The sequence below is a fragment of the Sciurus vulgaris genome (assembly GCF_902686455.1).
Source record: "Sciurus vulgaris genome assembly, chromosome: 8".
NCBI lineage: Eukaryota > Metazoa > Chordata > Mammalia > Rodentia > Sciuridae > Sciurus > Sciurus vulgaris.
Window position 1 is genome coordinate 60,760,317 of NC_136468.1, and position 24,550 is coordinate 60,784,866.

General features: G+C 34.2%; 1 protein-coding gene across 2 annotated transcripts in view; it reads left to right on the plus strand.

The window, feature by feature from the left end:
• The first annotated feature begins 1,024 nt into the window (after positions 1 to 1,024).
• Positions 1,025 to 24,550, plus strand: part of HGF (hepatocyte growth factor) — an 88,102-nt gene continuing 64,576 nt past the window's right edge. Inside the window, exons 1-6 of one of the 2 annotated variants that reach the window (XM_079150558.1) lie at positions 1,025 to 1,163; positions 1,382 to 1,543; positions 8,362 to 8,527; positions 12,474 to 12,586; positions 14,154 to 14,268; positions 19,309 to 19,451. In XM_079150558.1, the coding sequence (XP_079006684.1) occupies positions 1,456 to 1,543; positions 8,362 to 8,527; positions 12,474 to 12,586; positions 14,154 to 14,268; positions 19,309 to 19,451 (625 nt within the window). In that variant the 5' untranslated portion in view covers positions 1,025 to 1,163; positions 1,382 to 1,455. Of the gene's footprint in view, positions 1,164 to 1,287; positions 1,544 to 8,361; positions 8,528 to 12,473; positions 12,587 to 14,153; positions 14,269 to 19,308; positions 19,452 to 24,550 lie in introns of those variants that run through there. The other variant, XM_079150559.1, reaches the window with a different exon arrangement.

The window sequence follows — 24,550 nt, forward strand, 5'->3', positions numbered from 1 at the left end:
GTTTTGCTGCTATGACTTCTGTACAGCTGTGCTCTGCTCTGGAGTCGTTCCCACATTTTTCTTTACAATTTCGTCCTCTCTTACAGAGGTGATGGTTCTTATGTGTGTCCATCTCAGAGATACACAGAGGCAACTATTCCTCAAAATCCATTAGAAATAGAGCAAGTTGTTGCCTAAAGTAATCACAACATCCCCCTCAAATTGCAAAGAAAATATCTTCTGAATAAAATGAGAAGTCCAGACAATGATCTCACCAAAATGTGATACTTATGAATCCCATCCACCCTCATGCAATCTTGTACCTCAACTTGGGGAAGCTGGTGGGTGTGTGCAGAATAGAGCTGGAGAAAAGAAATACAAAATACATTCATTATCAGGAATTAAAATAGATTGAGGAATTTCCAGTTAAAATTATTTTTAGAAAGTGCATGCATACTGATGTATCTGTGTGTGTAAATTATATAAATGTGTATGTATACAAGGACATAATGTCAATGGACTATTTCCCTGTCAGAGACAGGCAATTGACAATGATTATCTCCTAGACATTTTAATAGAACACATCACCAGTAAATCAAATAAGTTACTTTGGGTACATTTGTGGTTATTTCCGAGTTTGGCACGATGTCTAAAAAAGACTGCCTGTCCTGAGTCCATGAGACAGGGCGATCGTCCCACCTGACAATCTGAGTGCTTTGGTTGTTCTTCTTTATTTATTTTTGTCTTACAAAACCACACCCTTTTCTTACCTAACCTCTTTCTACCTAGGCTGGACGTGCCTGGGCTCTGCTCCTACCTCTCCCTCCCTCTCTCTCCCTGTCTTTAAAACCCCAGGGAACCGGTGTGATTTGAACCAGTCTGTGATTTGAATCCCTAGATTGTTCCAGCAGTGAAACTAGACAGATTAGGAGCCGGGGCGCATTTGGCTAAAGGCAGCTCTTTGCTTTCTTCTTATGTTGCTTCCCCTTCCTCTTTTCCCAAATAGATATGTAAACACATGTATTTTCCTGTTTAAATTGAGCGAATTGGTCCTCTGCTTGTGCCTTGATTTAGCTATTGGGCTGAGCCTTGCTCCTCCCTTCCCTACTCGGATAGGAGCCACTAGGATCTGGAGCCTGAGCTTCCAAATTGGAGCTGGCCTCAGGCCAGGTGACCTTTTCTTTGTAAGTTTCTTTCTTAGGGGGGAGCGGTGGGGGGTGGGATCTGTTGGGTGTTGTGGTGGGGGGAGTGAGGAAGGGAGGGGCTGGAAGAGAGTAAAGGGCTGTTGTTAAACAGTTTCTTACCGTAAGAGGGAGTTCAGACCTAGATCTTTCCAGTTAATCACACAACAAACTTAGCTCATCGCAATAAAAAGCAGCTCAGAGCCGACTGGCTCTTTTAGGCACTGACTGCGAACAGGATTCTTTCACCCGGGCATCTCCTCCAGTGGGACCCACCAGCGCGTCCTGCTGCACCATGTGGGTGACCAAACTTCTGCCAGTCCTCCTGCTGCAGCATGTCCTTCTACATCTCCTTCTGCTCCCCATCGCCATCCCCTATGCAGGTTAGTTTTTTTTTTCTTCTTCTTCTTTATTATGATTATGATTTTAACTCTGTCTTGCTAACCTTCCCCTTTCCTTCTAACACACTCTCTGTTCTATTCCCAGCATCCTGGCTTAACTCGGTGTGTGGTATGGGTTTTCCAAACCTCTCATTATGCTTTCTTTTGACATTCCTTTTCTGTTTGAAAAGCATTTAAAATGATAATTAACATCCCCAGAGCGCCCCTTCTCCCCGCTACCCCCACCAGCCCAGCTTCATCTCATTTAGCCTAACAGTTGTGAATTATGGGATAGGAATGATGTGCTAAGACTGGCTGGAACTTTGTTGGTTTGGACAAATTAAGAAGTTGAAGAGTCTGGTCTGAAGAGGGGAGAGTAATGGTCAGTCCAACAGAGACTCATCTTTTTCCAGAGGACGATTTTCCAAGACAATCCACTGCCCCACATCATCTAGTCAAGATTCAGAGCCAAATTATGACGTTATACAGGTTTTCATTTAGATCGGATAAATTAAACTCACATTATATGCATGTTATAAAAATGAAAGAGAAAGCCTCTCTTCTAAGTTCTCATTCTTTCTGGGCATGGAATGCCTGCCTCTGAAACTGCAGTGCCTGGGAGGCAAAAACTGTGTGACTTAGATCAAAGCTGCAGTATTGCTCCTCTCAGGCACCCACTTTCTTCCTTGGATTTACAGGTTGGTCAGGAGTTGCTTGGGCATTCACAGTGCCTGGAAGTTTAGAGATAGCATTTTATGGTTTGGGAAGTTTTCGCTTGTTATCAGGACAAGAGGAAACATCTGTATTGGTTGTATTATCATTGTAGTGGCAGGAGTGCCAACAGGAGAAGGCAGTGAACGTCCAGGATAGGCAGAGGGGAATAAAGAGTGGAACATATGCCCAGATGGCAGACATGACTTTGTACAATACAAAACAGAACTGGCTGTATCTCTTGAGATAAGTAAAGTATGAAATTTATCAGACTTCTGATCTAGTTTCTGAGGCAGTACAACAGTTGAAAACTTCAAGAATTTGCTCAGTGATAAGAAAAATTATTTAGCTCACCTGGCTTTCTTCTATTTGGGGAAATGGCCCTTTTGGAAAATGAAACTGTTTGGAAAATGTCAGTTTATATTCATGTAGGTAAGATCTGTGAGGAGGTGAGAAAGAAGTTAAGTCAAATCAGGCAGGTTATCATTCTTGCGATGTGTCATGTTAAAATGCATTCATATAAGTCATTGCTGTTTTAGGGGATGTCGAACACAAGTTGAAATCATGGCTAGTGTTTTGATGGCTTTCCCTTTAAAATATCATAATATTGCTGTGCTGAAGTGGAATACAAGTTACCTGAAATCATCTGTGCTAATGTAAGGAAAGCACAGTGTGGAAAACCCAAACAGTAGATTAACCATAGACAATGTCTATTTGTTTTTGGCATGCATTATGAAGGTTTGGCAGGAGATATACATTTGTAATTATATTTCACTTTGGCTAATGTTGAAATGACTACGTTTCCTGACTATAGGGAGAAAGCAGCCCAAGAGTGTGTTGGCAGGCAAGGAGAGGCCGGTTGAGATTATAGATATATGTTATGAATAATTCCTGAAGTGGATAATGTTAAAATTATATTCAAAAGAGGGTCCACCATTTTTGGGTGGCAAATTTAATTTGATAGTTTTTTTTTTTTTTTTAAATAACTTCCATAATGGAAAATGGATAGCCTTTAGAGCATATAAAGCTTGTTCTTCTTTTATGTATTCTAAAATTGAACATGTACAATTGTTACTTATTTTCATTATACTTTTTCATGTATTCTATCAAACTAACACATTGAGGGAAAAGAAGTGGGTACGATGAGTTCATAGCAATGACGAACAATATGCATTTTGGAGATGCTTTCTTAAAAAGCTTCTTAGGAAATATTCAATATGGTTGACACAAGAGATCCTTATTGGAGTCATTCTAGATAGAATTACCTTCTCTTCACTTCCATGTACACTGGAAACAAATGTCTAATCTTCTGTAACAAAAGAAGCATTAAATGAGCACCTAATGTCCAAGAGTCTTTGGGTAATATAGAGATAAATAAATGGGAAAGGGACCTATATTTGTAAGCAACTGCTGTGGACCAAGTTCTAAAGTAAATTTTATTTTGTTCTAATAAGATTGGCATTATTGGACTTATTTTACATGGGAAAATTGAAGTTTTAAAGGCCTTAATTGTCTTAATATCTTGGTGAGTTAAGGGACAGAGCTCAGATTCCACCAAGTCGATGTGAATGAAAATGTCATTTTTTTTCTTTTACTTATATTGAAGCCAGTAGTGAAATCAACTGAAATGTACTTTTGAAAAATCATTTAGTTAAGATAGATAAAAAGTCCCTCTGTTTAGAAACACTATTATATTACTATTGAGAGTTCATTCCTAGCTTAGTGAATCAAAGCAGAGTTAGGAGGTATATGGTACCCAAGAGTATGAAAGATGAGTGGTAGCATGGTTGGTTCCTACACTAGTAGAACAAAGGTGGCTAAAAGTGTAGAGGGGAGAAAGTATCAGTGTTGCCCCACATTGCAAGTCAAGGTAGGCATTCGGGAACCTGATGGGGAGCCTGGCCTACGATTGGAACAGTGAGATGGGATAGATTGAAAAGCCTCCAGTGTTGGGCTATACCATGTGGTCCCTATAGTGAATATTGTGGGCAGCAGCTGAAAGTTTTGCATCGACAAGATACTTGACTGAAGTCCTACTTCAGTGTAGTTGCTTCAGTTGCTATGTGGACAGAGTTGTAGGCACAAGTAGACAGTGCTGTCAGAGACCAGGATGAGGCTTCTATAGCAATGAAACCCTGAACAAGGAAGGAGATGGAGGGAAATATCAAGGAAGCATGGCATGTTGCACTGATCACTTCACTTTATAAATCTCCTTGGAAGAGATTATGATATTGCTTTTCAAAAAGCAACATTTGGTTAAATCTGACCAATCTCCTTTTATCATCCTTATTTGTGATATGGTTACCTTTTCTAAAGAAGGGGAGATAATTGTAGATTGGTGACATCTGAATCCTAGAAATAATAGTGGAGATGTGGACTTGTATTTGTGATTCTTGTCTCCAGCCATAACCCTTTCTTTCCATTAATTCTCAGAATACTTTCATCTTAACATCTTGCCACTTCAAACTGTTAATCACTAATCATGGGGGTAGGTTTCTCAGAATATGTGGAACCAAATTCCTGCTTCTCTCCATACCCTGCAAATCCTTTCCTTGCATGATTTTCCTTTGAAGTCAATGGTTAGTCCATATAGAGGAAAATATATGAGGTACTGAGAGAAATGAGTGTGAGGCCCTGGGACCAGAGGGAGAAATGTGTCTTTCTTCAAGCACCTTGATACTTTTGACCCTGCTTTCTGTTTGTAGGTTTTCACTAGCATCCTAATGATTTCAGATCTAAAATAGGAACTTCAGGTTCTTCAGGAGATATAGCTTCCAGAATATTTTCCCATACTGGGAGAAGAAAAAAAAGAGTTGTAGTTTAAAATACAGGAAAGCATGACAAATTTGCAGTGATCTCTTACCCTTTGATTTCATTTCAATATTTTGTTTATAAACTTCAACTAAGTCACACACAAAAATAATAGGAAAAAATCTGATCCAAAGATATTTTTGAGTTTCTTCCCAAATGAAGCTTGGCTTTTAACCGTTTTTGGTAAAGCAAGCATCAGTTGTTAATACATATGGAAGACAAAGTTGCAACTATTTTCAGCAAAGAAATTTTATTTTCAGATGCTGTTTTTGAATGACTTATGTTTTGAATTTTCTCTTATTGAATAAATGATTAATTTTATAGATACATGGGTTGTCTGATATACAACTAGATTGAACTTCATATTTTTGGTACTTAGTTACTGACCTAGAGTAAAAGGGAAAGTTTACATGCTAGGAGAAGTAAATAGAGAGGAGGGAAACGTGGTATCTGGTTCTAACTGTCCCTGGAGCTTCATAGCCCCAGATCAGATTTTTATTCTATTTATTATCTAATAAAGAAAAATTATAGATGGACTTGTTTTTCAGAATACTTTCTGATCTTTAGCAATGGAAAACTGACCAGCAAGCGAGAATAGACTATTTTTATTAGGCATAGCAGGAACACCGCTCAAAAGGATAGCCAAGGATCTGTAGAATTAAACACAAACAAGAAATGCACAGTGACCCCTGTTCTTCAGAATAGTCCTCATTATTTATCTTCATATTGCATGGTATTGAGAAAGCAAACAAGACCCTTGATCAGGGGTTCTATTTTAATTGATGATTGCTAAAATATATCAGGAATTTTATGTTGGTCTTAGGTTTTTTGAATCAATTTTTATTTCTCTTATCCTTTGATATGTTTAATAAATACATTATACATCAGATCAATTCTAATTTTGTAGTTTTAGTTAACAAAATTCATTTGAGGAATATGTATGTATTTTCTATTTTGGTTAACAGTGTTTTTAGAAATAGATTTTAAATAGATTTTTCTCCATTAACCAACTAGTATTTATTTCTGGGAAAGTTCAGTTGCTATATATTTTTTTTTTTTGGGCGCTAGGGATCGAACCCAGGGCCTTGTGCTTACAAGGCAAGCACTCTACCAACTGAGCTATCTCCCCAGCCCCTTCTGGGAAAGTTCAAACTTGCAAGGGAAATCAAATTATCATGCTATGAATTATTTCAGATCACCAAAGAAATAGTGATATAGAATCAAAGAAGGAAAAAGTCCTAAATGGAAAAACTTATCTCCTATTAACATGGTCTGTGACAGAAACCAAACTTTGAAAGAATTATGTCTTCTTTGCTTGACAGAATAGGAATTTCTTCTCTTATGTCAGAAATTAAAGGATAAAATTTCTTTACTTTTTCCTTTTTTGGTGTTAGGAACCTAGAGGGTGCAATTTCAAAACTAAAACTAAAACTTTGCATATCACATCAGTTTATCAAATTTATAAATTGATTTCCAAATATTTATTTAATTATTATAGCTTAAATAACTAACTTTTCACTGTTAATATAATTTTTATTTTGTAGAGTAATTGGTATATTAATGTTTCAGGTAATTAAACAAATCTTCTGGCCAGAATTATCATCTGTCTGGCAATGTTATGCAAGGCATTTGGCCCCATATTCATTGAATAGCATTGATAGATCATTTAGTTGATTGGATTTTTATGTTAAAATATATTTTAAACTATATCTACCATATTGTACCATAGCCATTCCATCTTATAGGGTAAAGGAAAGTTAAAAAAAAAAAAAAAAGGAAACATCATTATAGAAATTATACCAGTGTTTAGGAGATTGTTTGAAAGTTTTACAGAGAACCAAAATTTAAAATACTTCATGTTTTGTCCTATTTATTGTGGACTTCAGGTTAGGCAGACCTTAATAAATTGCATCTGCATGTTTAGTAAACCAACTGGAGCCAGTGGTTGCTGGCAAACTTAGGATGTGATGCCATTCTTGGTACCTCACTCTGCTAGCCAGATTTCCAAACTTTCTGCACAGACTATTTCACCATTTTTTCTTGACAAATTGTGCCACATGAAGACCAGGAATGCATGTCCTGCTCTACCATCCAAGTTTTTTCTCAGTTGATATCTCTGAACCAAATCTTCAGAAAATGTTTATAAATCATAGTTCTGCAGACATTTTTAGCAATGCTTAGATAAAGATGGCATGGTAAGTCACGCAGAGTGGTAATTCTGAAGGCAGGCAGCTGGGTGTTCAATCTGATATCTTCTAAATAGTCAATTAATTTTTCCCTGTATCTTGGTTTCTTTGCTTTAAAAAAGGCGGCATTATTACTGCCTTTGTTCTAAGGGTGTTCAAGTGAATTGACAGGCAAATGGACACAATCTCTTCCATACCTACTATATGACAACTGTAATCTATAAAACATTTTGATCCATATTAGAAAGATGGTGATCATTACTAGACTTGGGGAAAACTGAGCAACAAGTTCTTGAACTCTCAAGTTATCCATAAAATTAAGACTTTAGGATGTTTTGGTTCTGTTTTTCAGGTTTTTAGTAGGAGGCTTCATGTTATCTTAGGGTCTTATACTTTCATGAAGAAAAATGATATTGCTACATTAAAGGATGAAGTTTTACATACATTTGATTTACAGCATTTGGCCTGATCTCAAGACAAACAATTCAGTGATAGGGAGAGATAATGCCTTAAAGCACAGAAAACATTTATGTAGTAAATGAGAAGAGAAGGGCTAAAATATGAAAAGTATGAGACAACTTAAAAAGCAAGTCAGAAGATTTGTCCTCTGGTTTTTAGTGAAAAGTTTCTCGCTTTGAATTGTCTTACTGATTAACACTCTAACTTACAGAAGAACCAATTGTAGAAGAAAATGAAAAATTTAATTATGAAGCATGGTGTGGTATGGTCTTGGCACTGATGCTTGCTTGCATACTGTTTGGAGAATATCACTTCTTTAGGATGAACTCTGCCCTAATTGTTCAACAATTGTCTCTATAGAGTGATTTATTTATTTTTTTAGTGTGAACTCTATTCCTGTTTTGAAATGCATCCTTCACTTGAAAGAAAGAATGTAGAAGAGTGACTCTAATTGACAAGTAGTTTCTCCCTGATTACATTAGTCCTCTCTTGCTCTTAACTATTCCCCACCTCACTCCATGCCCCAGTGCTGTAGACCTAGTATGTTATTGAATAAAATCATTATCGTACAGGTGATCCTTAAGCACATTTTTTTTCAACATAAGCCTTACAAGCATTTCTCCTATGTTTATTTTTCAAATTTTGCATTAATAGAGGGACAGAAGAAAAGAAGAAATACACTCCATGAATTCAAAAAGTCAGCAAAGACGACTCTGATCAAAGAAGACCCATTACTGAAGATTAAAACCAAAAAAATGAATACTCCAGACCAATGTGCCAATAGATGTATTAGGAATAAAGGTCTTCCATTCACTTGCAAGTAAGTTACTGAATTTTGTTCTTAGGATACGTTTCCAAATATAGCGCATACATAAATGTATACACATTGTAATCATGTTTTTTACTCTTTTTCTCTTTTTTTGTATTCAAAATATGTACTTTGCCCATTAAATTAAATTTAAATCTAGATTTACCTCATTATAACAGAAGATCTATCTCTCAGTTGATGAGCTCTGACTTGAGTGAAAGAGTACAAAAACTGCCTTCCAAAATCTTGATTTTGGATTTTTTCTGTTTGCTTATTTTATGAGCAATGGAACTCAAGGAACTCAAATCAAATTAAATTGACCTTTATCCTCCAACATTTTAAAATCTTCTATTCAGAATAAACTGCTTCTTTTCCCCTGCAAGAGAAGTGAAGGAAATTGGGCAACAGCCAAAATTTACTGCAACTTATATAGTTGTCTTCAGGGATTTAAATAAAAGGTGTTGAGTGAATTAGATAAAAAACTAGAGGGATTGGTGTCAGCAGCAGAGGCTGTTTAAAAGAAGTTAGGGGGCAGTGATGAAGAAGTTTCACGTGAAAGTGATGGAGCATTTCAAGGAGGCTGGAGGGAATTGAACGAGACTGTTTCTTATCTTTTACCAGTCTTCATGTGATCTTATAGGGAAGAATTCTTTACTACTTTGCCAGTGATCCCAGGGGATAAGACATAGCTTGGGGCCATAAAGGTGATGATTTCATCTCAGTAGTCTTCCAAACTGCCAGGAAGAGATGTATTTCCTTATTCTTCATTTAGTAATTCTCTCCCTTCATTTTTTTTTTCTTCTTTCATTCCTAATTTTATCTCCTTTTAAAAATAAGATTGTGTATAAAATTCTGAAACTTTGAATCCTAGTTTATTACATTTGAATAGTGACATCCAATGTGTGAACACAGGGTTTAGTAATGTGTCGTGGCAAGAGGTCCTACTATTATCTTGTCAGTCTTTGAGGAATTGAGCATTGTGGACCTGCAGGGATAGGACATTGTTTTAATTAGTTTTTTCATCACTGTGACCAAAAGATCTGACAAGAACAACAGAGAGGAGGGAAAGTTTATTTTGGCTTATGGTTTCAGAGTTGAGCAGTCCATGGTTGACCAACTCCATAGCTCTGAACCTGAGGTGAGACAAAACATCTTGGCAGAAGAGCATGGTGGAGGAAAGCAGTTCATCACATGGCAACCAGGGAGAGAGAGAGAGAGAGAGAGAGAGAGAGAGAGAGAGAGAGAGAGAGAGAGAGAGAGAGAGAGAGAGAGAGAGAGAGAGAGAGAGGGAGAGAGAGAGAGAAACAGAGAGAGAGAGAGAGAGAGAGAGAGAGAGAGAGAGAGAGAGAGAGAGAGAGAATATGTTCTGTTTACCAGGGGCAAAATATAAACCCCAGATACACACCCCCAATGACCCGCATTCTCTAGAAATACCTTACTTGCCTAGAGTTACAGCTCAGTTAATCCAGATCAGTGGATTAAACCACCTTTTTGCATTGTCTCATACATGAGCTTCAGGGAGACACCTCATATCTAAACCATTCACAGACATGGTCAGAGAAGGTCTTCACAGATTTAGATATAAGAAGGACTATCGCCTTTCTATTTTTATAGCCAAGCTACCACTTTCAGGGAGATATTTCCTGGCAAGGGCAGTGAGAATCGACTTTGCATGTATAATTGTTACAATTCACCATTAATTCTGCTTGACTTTTGTATAAAAGCCTTGAGACTGTTAGAAATAAATTAGGAAAAATTACTTTAGGAAAAATTACTTTCAGTCAATATCTCAGCTCCATAGATTTGTCTAGATGTTCTTTTGACAGTTGAGCAGGTTGGCATTGTATTTCCCTTTATCAGGGTTGAAAGGGAGAACTGTTTCTCATGGTTGATTTTTAACTATGAATTTGAAAACATATTCTCCTTGATCTATAAGGAAGAAGAGTATTGCTACCATTGAATTTTCACATTCATCATTTTATTTTGTTTTATTTAGTAGAGGCTAAAATAATTTTGCTGCTTTGAAAAAATCATATGGCCTTATTAATAAATACTCATGTCCCATTTATATAAAGTTTCAGATTTTCTTACCATATTCCTGTTTAGTTATATTTTATATCCAAATATATGTTGATCTATGCAGAAAAACACATATATATTGCTTATGTACAGCCAAAGTTCTTCTGCCCATTAATGGTAAAATCTTCACATGTCACTAAGTACAGCAGTTATTCAGAATTGAAAGGACATATTATGATACTCTGAAATTTGGTTCTTTTTTTTTTTTTTTCCTTTGGTGGTACCAGGGATTGAACCCAGTGCCTTGTGTATGCTAGGCAAGCACTTTACCAACTAAGCTATATCCCCAGCCCTAAAATTTGGTTCTTAATAAAACAAAAAATCCTGTTTCTAAAGTTGTCATAAGGACTAAAATGCAATGAAAAACACACTACATTCTTTAGAAAACATCAAGAAAGTTGTGTGAAGGGAGAGAGAGGTGTGGGACATTCTCAAACACCTCTTGAGCAGGAATCAACAGTTTAATGTTATAGGAACTCGGTTGCTCTTTGCTAGGTAGAAAGATGAAAATGCCTGGTTCTAAGCTCCTCAGAAAATGGCTGATTCGTGAACTGACTTAAGAAAATAGAAGTTTTTCTTCCAACCATGACTGCCTGGAATTGAAGTTGCCCTCCAGACATAAAACGACTAGGAAATTTTAAAAAAGTCATTTTTAAAATGAAGATGGTAATTTAAATAAAGCTCAGATAAAAACTCGTGGACTGGGGAGATAGCTCAGTTGGTAGAGTGCTCGCCTTGTAAGCACAAGTCTCTGGGTTCAACCCTCAGCAGCGCCAAAAACAACAACAACAACAACAAAAAAACTCGTAAAGTCTAATTTGAAAGAAAATATCACCCATTGAATCGAAAGTCTCAAACATTCCATATGGACGAATAAGATAATATTTTAAAATGCTTTTCTGAGAGAATGTATTGCTGTAATGGAATGGGAGAAAAGGGTTAATGAGATCAGCAACTGGAAACCCTGTACTCACTTTTCTTTCCTTTTTTGTGTTCCTTTTAGATATACATGACAGTACAGTGTATTTTGACATAATATACCTAGGAGTATGACATTCTAATTAGGATCCCAGTGTTTACCCACTTTTCTGATCTGTATTTAATTTTTTTTTGCAATTTTTGGTATTTATCATTTTGTTTTAGATAAGAATTTTATGAACAAGAATTAAAAAATCAGGTATAGTTCTTAGTTATTGGAATGGTTATGTAGGGGTGACACATTTTAGAAATTTTCCTTAAGATGATACATCAAAAGCATATTCTCTAATATTAACTTTTTTAAAATTAAAATGCATATTCAAGAAAACCTATTATAGCCTTTAATAATCTCTAGTATTTCATTACTCACCAAGAGGGAGTCATGAGAATCTTTAAACATTTGATTTCAGAACACTCTTTCCTAGGAGAATCTTCAGAGGTGGTCATTTGCCTAATGCACCTTAGGAAATGTCATTTAAAAATGTATTTTGTATAATTACAAACTTTGCAACCTCATCATGATATATAATCAATTGTATATAATTGCAAATAAAATCGAACTTGGTGGTTATTTAATAAAAAGTCTTCACAGATAACCAGGTAGTTGTGCTACATATTGATTTTGCTGGTTGAAGCTGTTATTTTTTTACAAGTAATTGGGAATAACATGAGAACATTCCAAATAGTATTTGAGCTTATATAAAATCTCTACCTGCAAAACTTCGTTTTTTTCTTTTCTGACCACCAAACCAGTTGGTTCAAAATCATTTATATTTTTAGTATGTCTACACAGTAATACATCTGTTTTTATGTATTGTTCTCCTTGATAAACCAGATGCTATTCTTTCAAACTTGTATAAATAGTAGTATTACTTTTTTTTCATTCAGATATTTTTTTCAGGGCTTTTGTTTTTGATAAAGCAAGGAAAAGATGCCTCTGGTTCCCTTTCAATAGCATGTCAAGTGGAGTGAAAAAAGAGTTTGGCCATGAATTTGACCTCTACGAAAACAAAGGTAACTGATGTCTCCCTAAATATTTCAAAATGAAATGGAATATGAAATAATACATTTGTAACTTCCTGCCTCCCTGCTTTTTCCCACTGATGCTTCTATTATATGCTGCTATATTATGCAGTTAATTCATCCATTAAGACTGATGAAAGGAGTACCCTATTTTTAGTACAGTGCTGTACAGTATTTCCCCGGTTTCCTATCATCTAGATTTCCTCCTTCCTCCTTGACATTTTTGAAAGGGCTGTTTCCAAGAACTGATATTCTCCCTGTTCATTTTAGGAAGTATTGCCTTATCTTACTAGATTAAGATTCCCTGTATTGTGGCATATTTTGAGCTTACAGAATTTTAACTTTAATAACTTTGGATATGTAATCTACCATAGTGATAATCATTGATAAAAATAAAATATGGAGATTTTGGACAAAATAAATTGGATCTATACCTAATTATATATTTTTAAAAAAATTTAAAAGAGGGTAATTAATATGTACCAATAAAAATAGTTTAAAACATTGTTAAAAAGAAATTGAGAATAGATTATTTGTTAATTTCACTATTTTGGTGGTCTGATATTGTATTCACAATATATTTCCATTATTCAAAAGCAGGACTATGTAAATAAAATCATATAATGTAAAATAAATATCAATTTACAAATTAAATCTGCCATCACAGAAAACAATAATTGTGGATTATATCCATGAAAATAACTTTCATTTTAAAGTGTTTTTAAAAAACATGCTGCATCCTAATAAATTTGGTTATATGACAATATATATAGATTTTTCAAGTTGATAAGGTTAATGTTTAAGTAAAATTAAAAGCAAATTGATGGTAGACAATAAGGTAATCTCTCTACATATTCTAATAATTCTGCAAAGCACAGACAACTCATAATCTAACCCAAGAGCATTCTAATTCATTCTCTCATTTAGTTTAACAGCTGCATGTACTATTATTTGATAGAAATATAGTTCTTTAAAATTCAGTTTTCCTTTAACTTAGCAGCTGAAATGTTAGAAAAAATATGGAAAATAGTAATCAAACTAATGCAATTATTGCATGTATGCATATATATACAAAACTATACAATTTTACCTAGTTAAAAAAAGAAATAAATTTTGTTATCTTAAACTTCTGAATTCAAAATAGGTTTTAAAAATGACTTAATTTTTGTTTTTAACATTTTCTTAAGACTATACATGTGAGCAAATCACAATGACCTGGCTACTTGAGAACATAGACTATTTTGTGTGAAACATAGAGACTAATATTTATATTAATCTATGTTTAATATACTCACAAAATTAAAGCTTCTCAATAGCCTGCCTGTTTGTTTTAGATTATTCTGAAATATGTTATTTTGAAAACACTAGAAGCTTTAGGCAAGAATGTCTGTGTTATTTGAAATAGTTGACCAGAGTTAATTACTTACAGATTTAAGTGGAATTTTAATTTTTTCTCTTCAATAAATACAACATACAAAAACCCACACAATTTTACTGAGATTAAAAAAAAAAAAAAAAAGACACATCTTTACAACATTTTCTTCTGCTTCTTTGGTAGACTACATTAGGAACTGCATCATTGGTAAAGGCGGCAGCTACAAGGGAACAGTCTCTATCACCAAGAGTGGCATCAAGTGCCAGCCCTGGAATTCCATGATACCACACGAACACAGGTAAGAACAGCATGAAGAAAAGAGGATGTGGCCTCTGTCTTTTGTGTGTTAACAGTCTCACGTTAGTCCATCTGAATGAAAACTTGGTCAACATTGTTGAATTGTGTGAAATCAAGGATTATGACTGATAAGTACCAAAAGATTAACAAACATTATTAAATGTGGCCTGCGTTTTCTTATTTTAATGCTCAAATTTATTGATCTCGATATTTGTGAACAAATAGTGAAAACATCAGTCAAGAAAAAATATTTTTCTTCTTTTTGCCTTTGAGAAAACACTATGTAGCTAAAGACATTGACAGTGACCTATCAAGGTGGCTCAGACTCTGACCTTACGTAAGCTGAGGGTACTTTAACCTTGGTGGATCCCAGCCTTGACTGCACATTAAAATCATCTATTGCAAGCCCTTGAAGAATCCCACCACGTGGAGAAACAGTGGTTAAATCAGAAGCCCTGGGGGCAATGAGGTATCAGTGTAGTTTTGGCAGCTTCCCAGAGGATTTCAAAGTACAACCAAATCTGAGAAGCACTAACAGCTCATGCCTCAGAATGACCTCTTCCACTATTGCCTAAAGAATAGAGAAAATTGGAAATTAAACGTCAACACTGAAGAGAATTGTGCTTATTATAACAGATGAGTATTATTTAAAGACTAGTAAACATAATATTCAAAGTCTCATTAGATTAAGACTTTTAATCATCATGGAGGAAAAATATATGTGTCTAATACCTACTGGAGAACTAAATATAGCCATAGTTTACAAATTTATTTCACAAATAATTTTAACGGGAAATAAAGTTGTTTTAAAACAGCCTTCCCCTGGCCAATAAATGCATTGGAAGATTCAGTTTACGGTGGCAAGTGCCTTGCTGAGAAGTTTGCTGGTGTATCTCACACGGTCATGAGAACAATGTGGTGGGTCTTAGTTCTATTTTATATACATGGTGAAACTGTAGCACAAAGAACCTTTGTATATGTCGGGGTGATCAGTAAGTGGTATAGTGATAATATAAGCCAACCAGTATCACTGTGTAACCTATGCTTGTGACAACTGTACGGCATGAACTATTGGCTTATGAGTAGGACATAGTCTGTGACACATTGTTGCAATAGTAGTGATGACTTGGCCTTGATGAATACACTTTTCACTTCATTCTACTTTTTTGTTTAGCATAAGTTTACAATATGGTTGATTTTGCTTTAGTAAACAGAGATGAGTTATTTGACCCACATATAAACAAAAAGTGTTCTTTCTCAATGGGACCAAACTTGTGATCTTGTCTAGTTAACACCACCTAGTTTAGTGTCCAAGCTGAACAGGTTGACAATATTTCAATAATAGAAAACAATTTTCCTAAGTTAATTACTAACAATTCCATGAGAATATCTCAGAAAACTACCTTTATATTACAAAATGAGCAATATAATTCACTTTTTCTTAAGAGTCTGCATAAGGAAGAAAACATTTTACTTAAATAGATAGATGGAAGTTTTTCACAAACAGGAATAGCATTTGAAATCAATCTTACCTTACTTAGTCTAGGAGAGTGCATTGAGCTGACGTAGCAGAGGTCTTATTTCAACCCAAATTTTCTATGATTGTGATTTTCTACTAGAAGAGTAAATGTGAAATGGATCTCCCTGAGAAGTGGCTTCCTGGTCCAATCAACTATTTTACCAATGAACGTTTCCTTGTGGTATAGAAGTTTATGGCTAAGGGGATCATGTATTATTGATCAAATCATTTTTTGTATTTGATGGGAGCAACATTTAAGTTTCATCAATTAGCAGCTCATTGGAATATCTGCATGATAGCTTACTGTCTTTAAGTGTTAACTAAAGACCAATTTTGTGAGAAATAGAAAAAGAGCTATGTTTGTGTCTGAAGGAGTGATTTATTATTGACTCCCTAAATTGAAATATTTTACAAGTGGCTTAATGAAAAGACGATGATAGATGATGAAATTAGTATAGAAGCTTAACCAGAAAATCAGATGACCTGATATCTACATCTATATCCTTCATTAACCCTCCAGCATTCATTAAGGGAGCAGATGATAGAATAGATCAAGTTTCCTGCGAGCAAAGTTTATATTAAAAGAAAAGAAAGGAAGGCTAGCACCCAGAAGACCTAGTTTAAATTTCAAAATATATTTGGATATAACCCAATTTCAAATATTTCTTCACTTATCTCTTGTAAAGCCTTGCTAACAGCAAGAACAGAGAACTAAAAATAGTATGTGTGTGACCAAAAACTTATTACAGAGCCTACAGAGTGGCACAGACCTTGTGTATAATAGGCTCTTGTAAATATTTGTCACAAGAACACCCACAGGTGAAAAGGCAGGGCCAGACTTCATCCCTTGTCCAAGTATGGGGTGCTGAGGAAAGTCAGGCTAACAGTCACAAAAGAAAACCAGTATGGGTAAAATACACCAAAGAATGAAGAAAAGAGACGCCCAGACTGTTTTAACCTCCATGTCCTAAAGAGAAATCTGATATGGATTGATTCAGAATTGTGAAAAGAAGGCCGACTTTTCATTTTTCATTTATAAAGTCTAGTGGGAAAACTTTATTCATCTTTTGACCATGTCTTATGTTAATTTCTTCTTTAGCTCTTTTCCTTTCTACTTGTTTTTTTCCCACTAAATTATTGATTGACACATTTAGTACTTCGTAACTTCTCTTTAGCTTTACAAATCCACTAGAAAGATTCATGTATATATAAGCATGTCTCTCTCTCTCTCTCTCTCTCTCTCTCTCTCTCTCCCCCTGTGTGTGTGTGTGTGTGTGTGTGTGTGTGTGTGTTGCATATGGATTTAAAAATCCTCTTTAAGACTATGGATATTGAATATGTGTATATTGAAGGTATGCTAAACCACTATTTAGTTTCTTAAGTAAACTTAATAAAAAAGGACAGAAAATGCAACATGTAATAATCTTGTTCATTCCATTTATCCTTTAAGTGAAGAAACTGAAACAATAGATAAATCACTTAAGGACCATAACATTCACTACTAGTCAGGTGAAATATAAGTGGCAACGATATGGTTCTGTGCTTAACAACTACTTATTTTTGCTACTCTACTTTTATATACTGTAGAGTTTCAGTAGAATTTCCTTAAATAAATATGACTTCATGAGAATAAGAAAGAAAAAGTCAGTTTTGATTGTCAGAAAAAAATGAGTATTTTTATATAATTTACTATGAAAATTTGAGGACAAGCCAAAAATGAAAGAAAATAAATTTTAGTAATGTCATAAATAATAAAAAATCCACTAAAAAATTCGGGAATGATGGAGCTAAGAAAATGACAAAATAAAAGGCTTCTTTTTTTTTTTTGAAAATTAATAACTGTTAGAAACTACTGTGAAATTATGATGAACTTTAATTACATTGTGACTTTTGTTAGTCATATGACTTAATATTTTCATTTCTCCATCCTTAAAATGCCCGTGATATAAGGATATAAACTATCTAAAGACACTTTGGAATTGTGTAATGTTTATAATACTTAACTTGGTTCATTGAAAATATTTACTCAATGATGAATCTCTTAGACAATTTCTCTTTGACCACTAATTTATGTTTTCTGAGAATTTGACTCTGGTGTATATACATTCAAGTCCAAACGAAAGAATTTTATTGCAAAATGTTGCTTTGTATCTAACCGGCCTGTATTCATTCTGTGTCGCAACATTTAAAAATTATTTTCTTCTTCTTTTTGATTGACACGTAATGTCTGTGTGTTTACGAGATGCAGCATGATGGTTCATGTATATATTGGCTAATGACCAGCCCAAGGTAATTAGCATATTCATTTCTTAATTAGAACTTTCATTGAGTAGGGAACACATTTGAATCATATTTAATGAGAGGTTGAAATCCTTGGACTTTAAATACATGTAGAAGTCTGAGATCAATAAAGTGGAAATAAAGTTTTTTTTTTTTTTTTGCAAATATGCAATAGAATGGTGAAAATGAGAGCTGATTTTCAAAAATACTTTACTGGTATACTGGTATAACCTATGGACATATATTCCTTTATTAATAATTTTTCTGTGCAGCCTAGCAGACAAATGTAGCATCATTGAGTCCCATACCATGAGCAATACAACAAAAATAAAAAGGCTTTGGCCTGTTCTGATGTGTTGGAATACTTTATGCTGGTAACAAAATTATTACAAAGGCACTAGAAATTTTAGGTGAAGGTAATGTATTGAAGTTACAGCACTCAATGGCATCCTATTAGAAGCTATATCTGGTAGCACCAAGTCCCAGTCATAATTAATATTATGAAATTTTTTGAAGAGAAAAAGCAATTATGTTCTTTATTATGATATCATAGTGACTACAAGGTGGACATCATTTGTTAACTATCAATTACTCTATCATCCTTCTGAACATCACAAAACAACCACTTAAATTTATAGGTTATGTTTGTACTTGATATATATATATATATATTATATATATATATTCTTGCTTGGGTGTCATAGTAAGAGAAAGCGCTGATTTGGAGCCCAGATTTGATTGTTTTGTATTCTTTGTTCATTTCATCAATCTGTTTTCCAATTATATAAAAAGAGGGGGGCTATCCATCAAAAGAAAAGCAGTGATCATACAGTTTATGACCTTGTATCAGCAGACTAATGGTGAGACATCAAAGTTGACTGCAGTGATTTCTCAGTTCTCTCCTAAGTGGACTTGCCCAAGCACTGGCTGCCTTTCAGAGGAGCTCTGAAATTGTGTTTTATGATACACTGATTATATGCTTCAGTATTTGCAGCTTAGAAAATCCAGAAACTAATAATTCTTGACGTTGAATATAGAAGTTCATTTAGGTGAACTTCGATAAAATCCAAGTATTTTAAGAATATATGGAAATGACAGGATTTAAGATATATGAAAGTATATGTAATAGACTTAAGGGTTTCTCTACTTTCAGAGAAAACTTATCCATTAATTAATAAAATTAATAGGCCAAACATAAAGTTGCATGCTCTTATACTGTAATGATTATCATTTTAAAACTAGCTTTTTGCCTTCGAGCTATCGGGGTAAGGACCTACAGGAAAACTACTGTCGAAATCCTCGAGGGGAAGAAGGGGGACCATGGTGTTTCACAAGCAATCCAGAGGTACGCTACGAAGTCTGTGACATTCCTCAGTGTTCAGAAGGTAAATGAACCTGAATGCCGTGTGGGGACTTTATTCCCCTGTGTAGAACTGTAACTCACATTCAAGGTTTATAGAAGCAAGTCAATTACAAATAAACATCTTGTTCATGCAAATGCAACCATAGATAATTATTTGAGCATTCCTACACAATGTTTTGCAAACTATCTGATGATCACCAGATCAATGCACAATAATGGAGAAAGGAATCCATTTGAATTTAAATGTCAGTCTGAGTCATCTTTTTGAGGAGAGTTAAAAGTGGGCTTACTTACCTGCTGTCTTAAGCTCACCTACCTCCAACTCTACTCCCTATGGATCACCTGAAAGGAGCTGAATGAAATTAGCTCTTTATTAGTAGTAAATCAAGGTCTGTTCATCCAGCACCCGCTTCTGTCTAAATTTGGTCAAAGCTGCTCTGATATGGTGTGGCCAAGGTCTGTGCATCCAGAAGAGAAAATAACAGGGAGTCACTGGAATGGAAGTTTGAAACGCTCATGTACTTTTTAATGAATGTGACTAAACCAAATTGGACACAGACTGGGACCGAGCGCCACTCAAAATAGTATCTGAAGAGATGGAAGCAGTGGGTCCCATATTGTCTTGAGGGCAGGCACCCTAAACCCATGCCTTTACCGATTCTCACAGCATAAAAGGGCACTGTCTTTATATTTGCAGTGGAAAACTGAATGATTGACACAATGGAAGAAAAACCATTTCAGCATTGTATGTGGTTTTAGTTTTCTTAGTTATTTGGCTACTGAATAGCTGGGTTTTTCAACTCTGTCAAAAATCTATAATTCTCCAAATCCAAATGAGACATGAATTAAATTATTTTATAAGTTCATTAGGATTTTGAAGTACTTGGAAAGGGGAAGGGACTGCTGGAATACTGCCCAAGTTTTAGAGTAAGATATCTTACCTGTTTATTAACCAAATATTTTTTTCAAAATATATCCTCCACGAGTATCCTTTTATATTAGGTTTATATTTATCAAATAACAAGTAAAGGGCATTGTTAGCTAATTGTCACAGAGAAGGTGAATATGTTTTTTGTTGTTAGTTAATTTATAATCCTTGACTTCATGTGGTGGAGCCAGTTCCATCTGTTTGTAAATTCTTACTTTTCATTCCATGTCATATTCTGTTCTTCATTGTTTTATTTTCTTTTAAAAATAATAAACTTATCTGTGATAACATTATGAACAAGTCTGTTTTCTATGAATAAGTCTGTAATTAATATTTGTCTTAAATTTGAACATGGACGAAAAAACCCTGTTTTAGGGGAATCTCCGCTATTATGGTTTTCTGAGGTTGAAAATCATTGGCAAGGAGCTTTGTTTATTTATTTATTTATTTCTTTTTGACCTGGCAAAGTATTTTCAGAGGTAGGTAATTTGATCAAACTTTATACAGTTTAGCACATATACTGAGACAGCTCTTTGGGGAGAGTTAAAAGTGGACACAGGACCTACCTAGTCCTGTGGGAATGAGATTTTCAATCCCTGGTTTATAAGAAAAACCTTTATCAGAACACATTGATGTAGATCTTGATGGATAGGTGATGTAGAATAAAAGTGTTATAAAAGAAGTAATTTAAAAACTCCTACTCCCAGTTATCCTTATTAGAATGTAATTCTGTAATGTCCTTTAATAATTTGAGGTCATCCAACCTCCCCAGAAAAGGGCATTGCTCATTTGTATTAAAGGCCCATGAAGTTTTCTGTCACCCTGGCACTAAAGGTTGCAGATACCTCTTTCTGGAAACAATTAGAGGTCTGACAATGGTGGAATAGCCTTTCCTTCAGGGGAAATGAATTGACACCTGCCCTGTAGGCTAAACATATTTCAGGGAGTGTGAATTGAACTGTGATATTTAAAATTCAAGCAATGGGTTAGGATTTTGATGAAGGGAATTCAAAATAAGCAGCATTGTCAATACATTCAAAGAGAAAAAGAGTATTTATAAAATGGAAAATACAATAGAAAAAAGAATGCAGATATTATGTAAATCTCTACTAAAATACATATATGATGGAGATATCTCACAAGCCAAAATGCTTACGTGGTATAGTGGGTGGGCCATTTCTATCTATGGATATTAATTTATTAACTGGCAAGTTTTAAAGGTTATGAATGAGGAAGTAATCATCATTTTATATATTTAAAATTACAGACAAAAAAAACCTGTGGTCAAACTTTTGGACTATTCTTTTAATATATAGAAGAGTATATGCATTTAGAATTTTTGTAATTATATTAAACTCTTGATTGAGTGATTGCCTGAAATTTGTCTAAAATTTTGGTTCATAAAATAATTACATGATATCCAGTTTAACATTATTTTCTTATAATTTAAAACATTAAAATATATTAATCATTCAAAAATAACTTCTTTTTTCACATTTAGAATCTCTCCTTAGAAAGAAGGAATAAGTTCAAGGGATCTATTATATAACATGGTTACTGTGGTTTATAACAATGTATTATATTCTTGAAAAATAGAGATTGGGTGTTAATGTTCTCAGCACAAAAACAATAACTGACCTGAAACATATATTAATTAACTACATTTAGTCCATCTACAATATGCTTTAAAATCTCATATCATAAATAATAAAATATGTATAATTTTATCTGTCAATATAAGAAAAAGAAAACATTACACAATATGAAGAAAATATATCAATTAATGCATAATTTAAAATTATCTAAAGTTGAAGTACATAAAATCTGTTTTCTTGCTTTGGTATTTGGAATTTAAAATACTCATCAGTCACTGAAACAGATGTCACATTTAATGATTGCCACATATTCAATTAATATTAATTGTTATAATCATTACTTTTAAAATACTTTAAAATCCTAAACAATACAACTTAACTTTATGTGTATGATTCCATACTTCATGTGGAGCAAGTCCTTAAGAAAAAGATTTAAATAAAACAATTTTCTGTAAGTGTGGATTTGTGAAACTTCATATTTTAATTGTTCACTTTTGCTGAAAAAAAATTGTATATATGGATTTTTCTGAGGGAGTACATTTACTGGAAAAAAAATAAACAGTGACTCATATATTTTGAGTAATTATTTTAGTCTGCAAACTCACAACACATGTGGTTTTATGATTGAGAAAAACAGTACATGATTTTTTATTGGGTTGGTATGATAATAAAAATGTTAAATTAATCCTACTTATATTACGATTTATGTGTAGTTTTTATAGTTTTCTATTATTTAGGTCAGAACTACAGACTATTGTACTTATGAATAGTTTATGTGATCTAGGATAGTACTTTGCTTTTATTTTTATTTTTTAAAGAGAAGAACTTTCGAGAAGGGTTAAATAATGAACTGGCAGTGACTGAGAGAGTTCAAGGGCAATCTTCAACTCCCTTGCACCATTACATAATCCATACTTGCACCTGTTTGCTTGTGTACATGGACTTGGTTTCCACCTATAATGTTTAATTTTGAGCTGGGAAAACTTAGAAGGTTCTTAGAATTCCTAAAATTTGATAAGTAAGTTCAAGATTTGGCCTTCTTAAGGTAATTTTTGTGACTAACTTGAGAGTTTGATTCAATAGTAAAACAACAAACTTTTTGGTCCCTTACCTTGCATAAGTTGAACAATCTAGTTGCTCTCCCATGGTCTCCTTTCTCCATCCTTCAATAGGTAAGAGTTCAATGGGAGGGTAACCTACTCTTCTGAAGAAGGCTGAGGCTAATGGAGACAATTTTGAATAAAGGAAGGATACTGACTTCCTAAAATTGTCAGTCTATCTTAAAATATGGCCAGTGAGACTTTTTCAGAAACCTGTAAAATATGTAGGACAAAAGGCAATTTGGGACAATGGAAAGAACTCTAGACTATGGGTCAGAAGACCTGTGTTCCGGACACAGGGTTGACATTTTCTGTTTTAGGTAAGTCTCTTAAAATTTATGAGTCTTGTTTTCTTCACTGTAGTAATCAAGGAATATCTTATATATTAACAGTATAGAATAAGTGATCAGATGTAATATTTTAGCATCTCAGTTCTATCATAGGACACATTTATTTAGTTCCTACTCTTACAACTTTCATTGCCTTCCAAAATCTATTTATTTTTGTTAACTTGTATTTATTATTTTTTATCTCACTAGGCCCACAACCACAGCCATAACTCTCTCTTCACTTTATTACAAACACAACATACTAGTTCATGTTTTTGTACCATTTTATTGCAATTTTTCCTTTATACCTTATCCAACTCTCATCTAACTTTCAAGGTCCAAGTAAAATTCAGTCTCTTCTAAAAAGCCATTGCCATCATATATTTAGAACTTTAGAAAAGTTCACAGCACCTACAAAATTGCTACTTAAAATGAGGGTCCAAGTACCAGTAGCATTAGAATCCCCTGATAGCTTATTATTAATGCCCAACCTAGAACACTGAATTAGAGTTTGCCTTTTAACAAGATCTGAAGGAGATTTTTACGCACATTAATGATTGAAGAGGAATTGACCTACCACACTCGCTCTGAAAAATAGTCATCTTATGGAATCATCTGTTTGTTTAATGTGTGTAGCTATTTTTTTCCTAAGACCAATAAAATTCAATAAGTCTGAGAAAAGTGTTTTATAATAATGTCTATAGTACTGCTCTCAGAAAATAATTCTAAATTGTCTCTTATTGGAAGGATATATACTATTACAAACTGCATGTGCAGAAGGAAACTTAATAGATACATTCTGATTCCTGAGTATTATTCAAGAGTAGAAAGTAGACATTTGGATGCTTATCTTTTATGAGTGACCATAGTTATCCTACTTTTTCATTCAGTACAAAGGAGCAAACAACAATGATAAATATTGCATCCTTTTCCTTGAAGATATCAAATCATGTGTTCTTTAAAAAAAAGGGAACCGAATAAATCTGTACTCCATTCAAATTGAAAGCTGAAATACGATAATGTATAACCTATTTCTGACCTTGGCTAACCTGAGCACCTTTATCAATATGCTCTTGGACCCCTCTGGTTTACAGTTCAGATGCTTATTGATTGTATTCTGGGGAATCTCAGGATCAAATGAGGGGAAGTTGAATAGGTCCCTTGTCTAA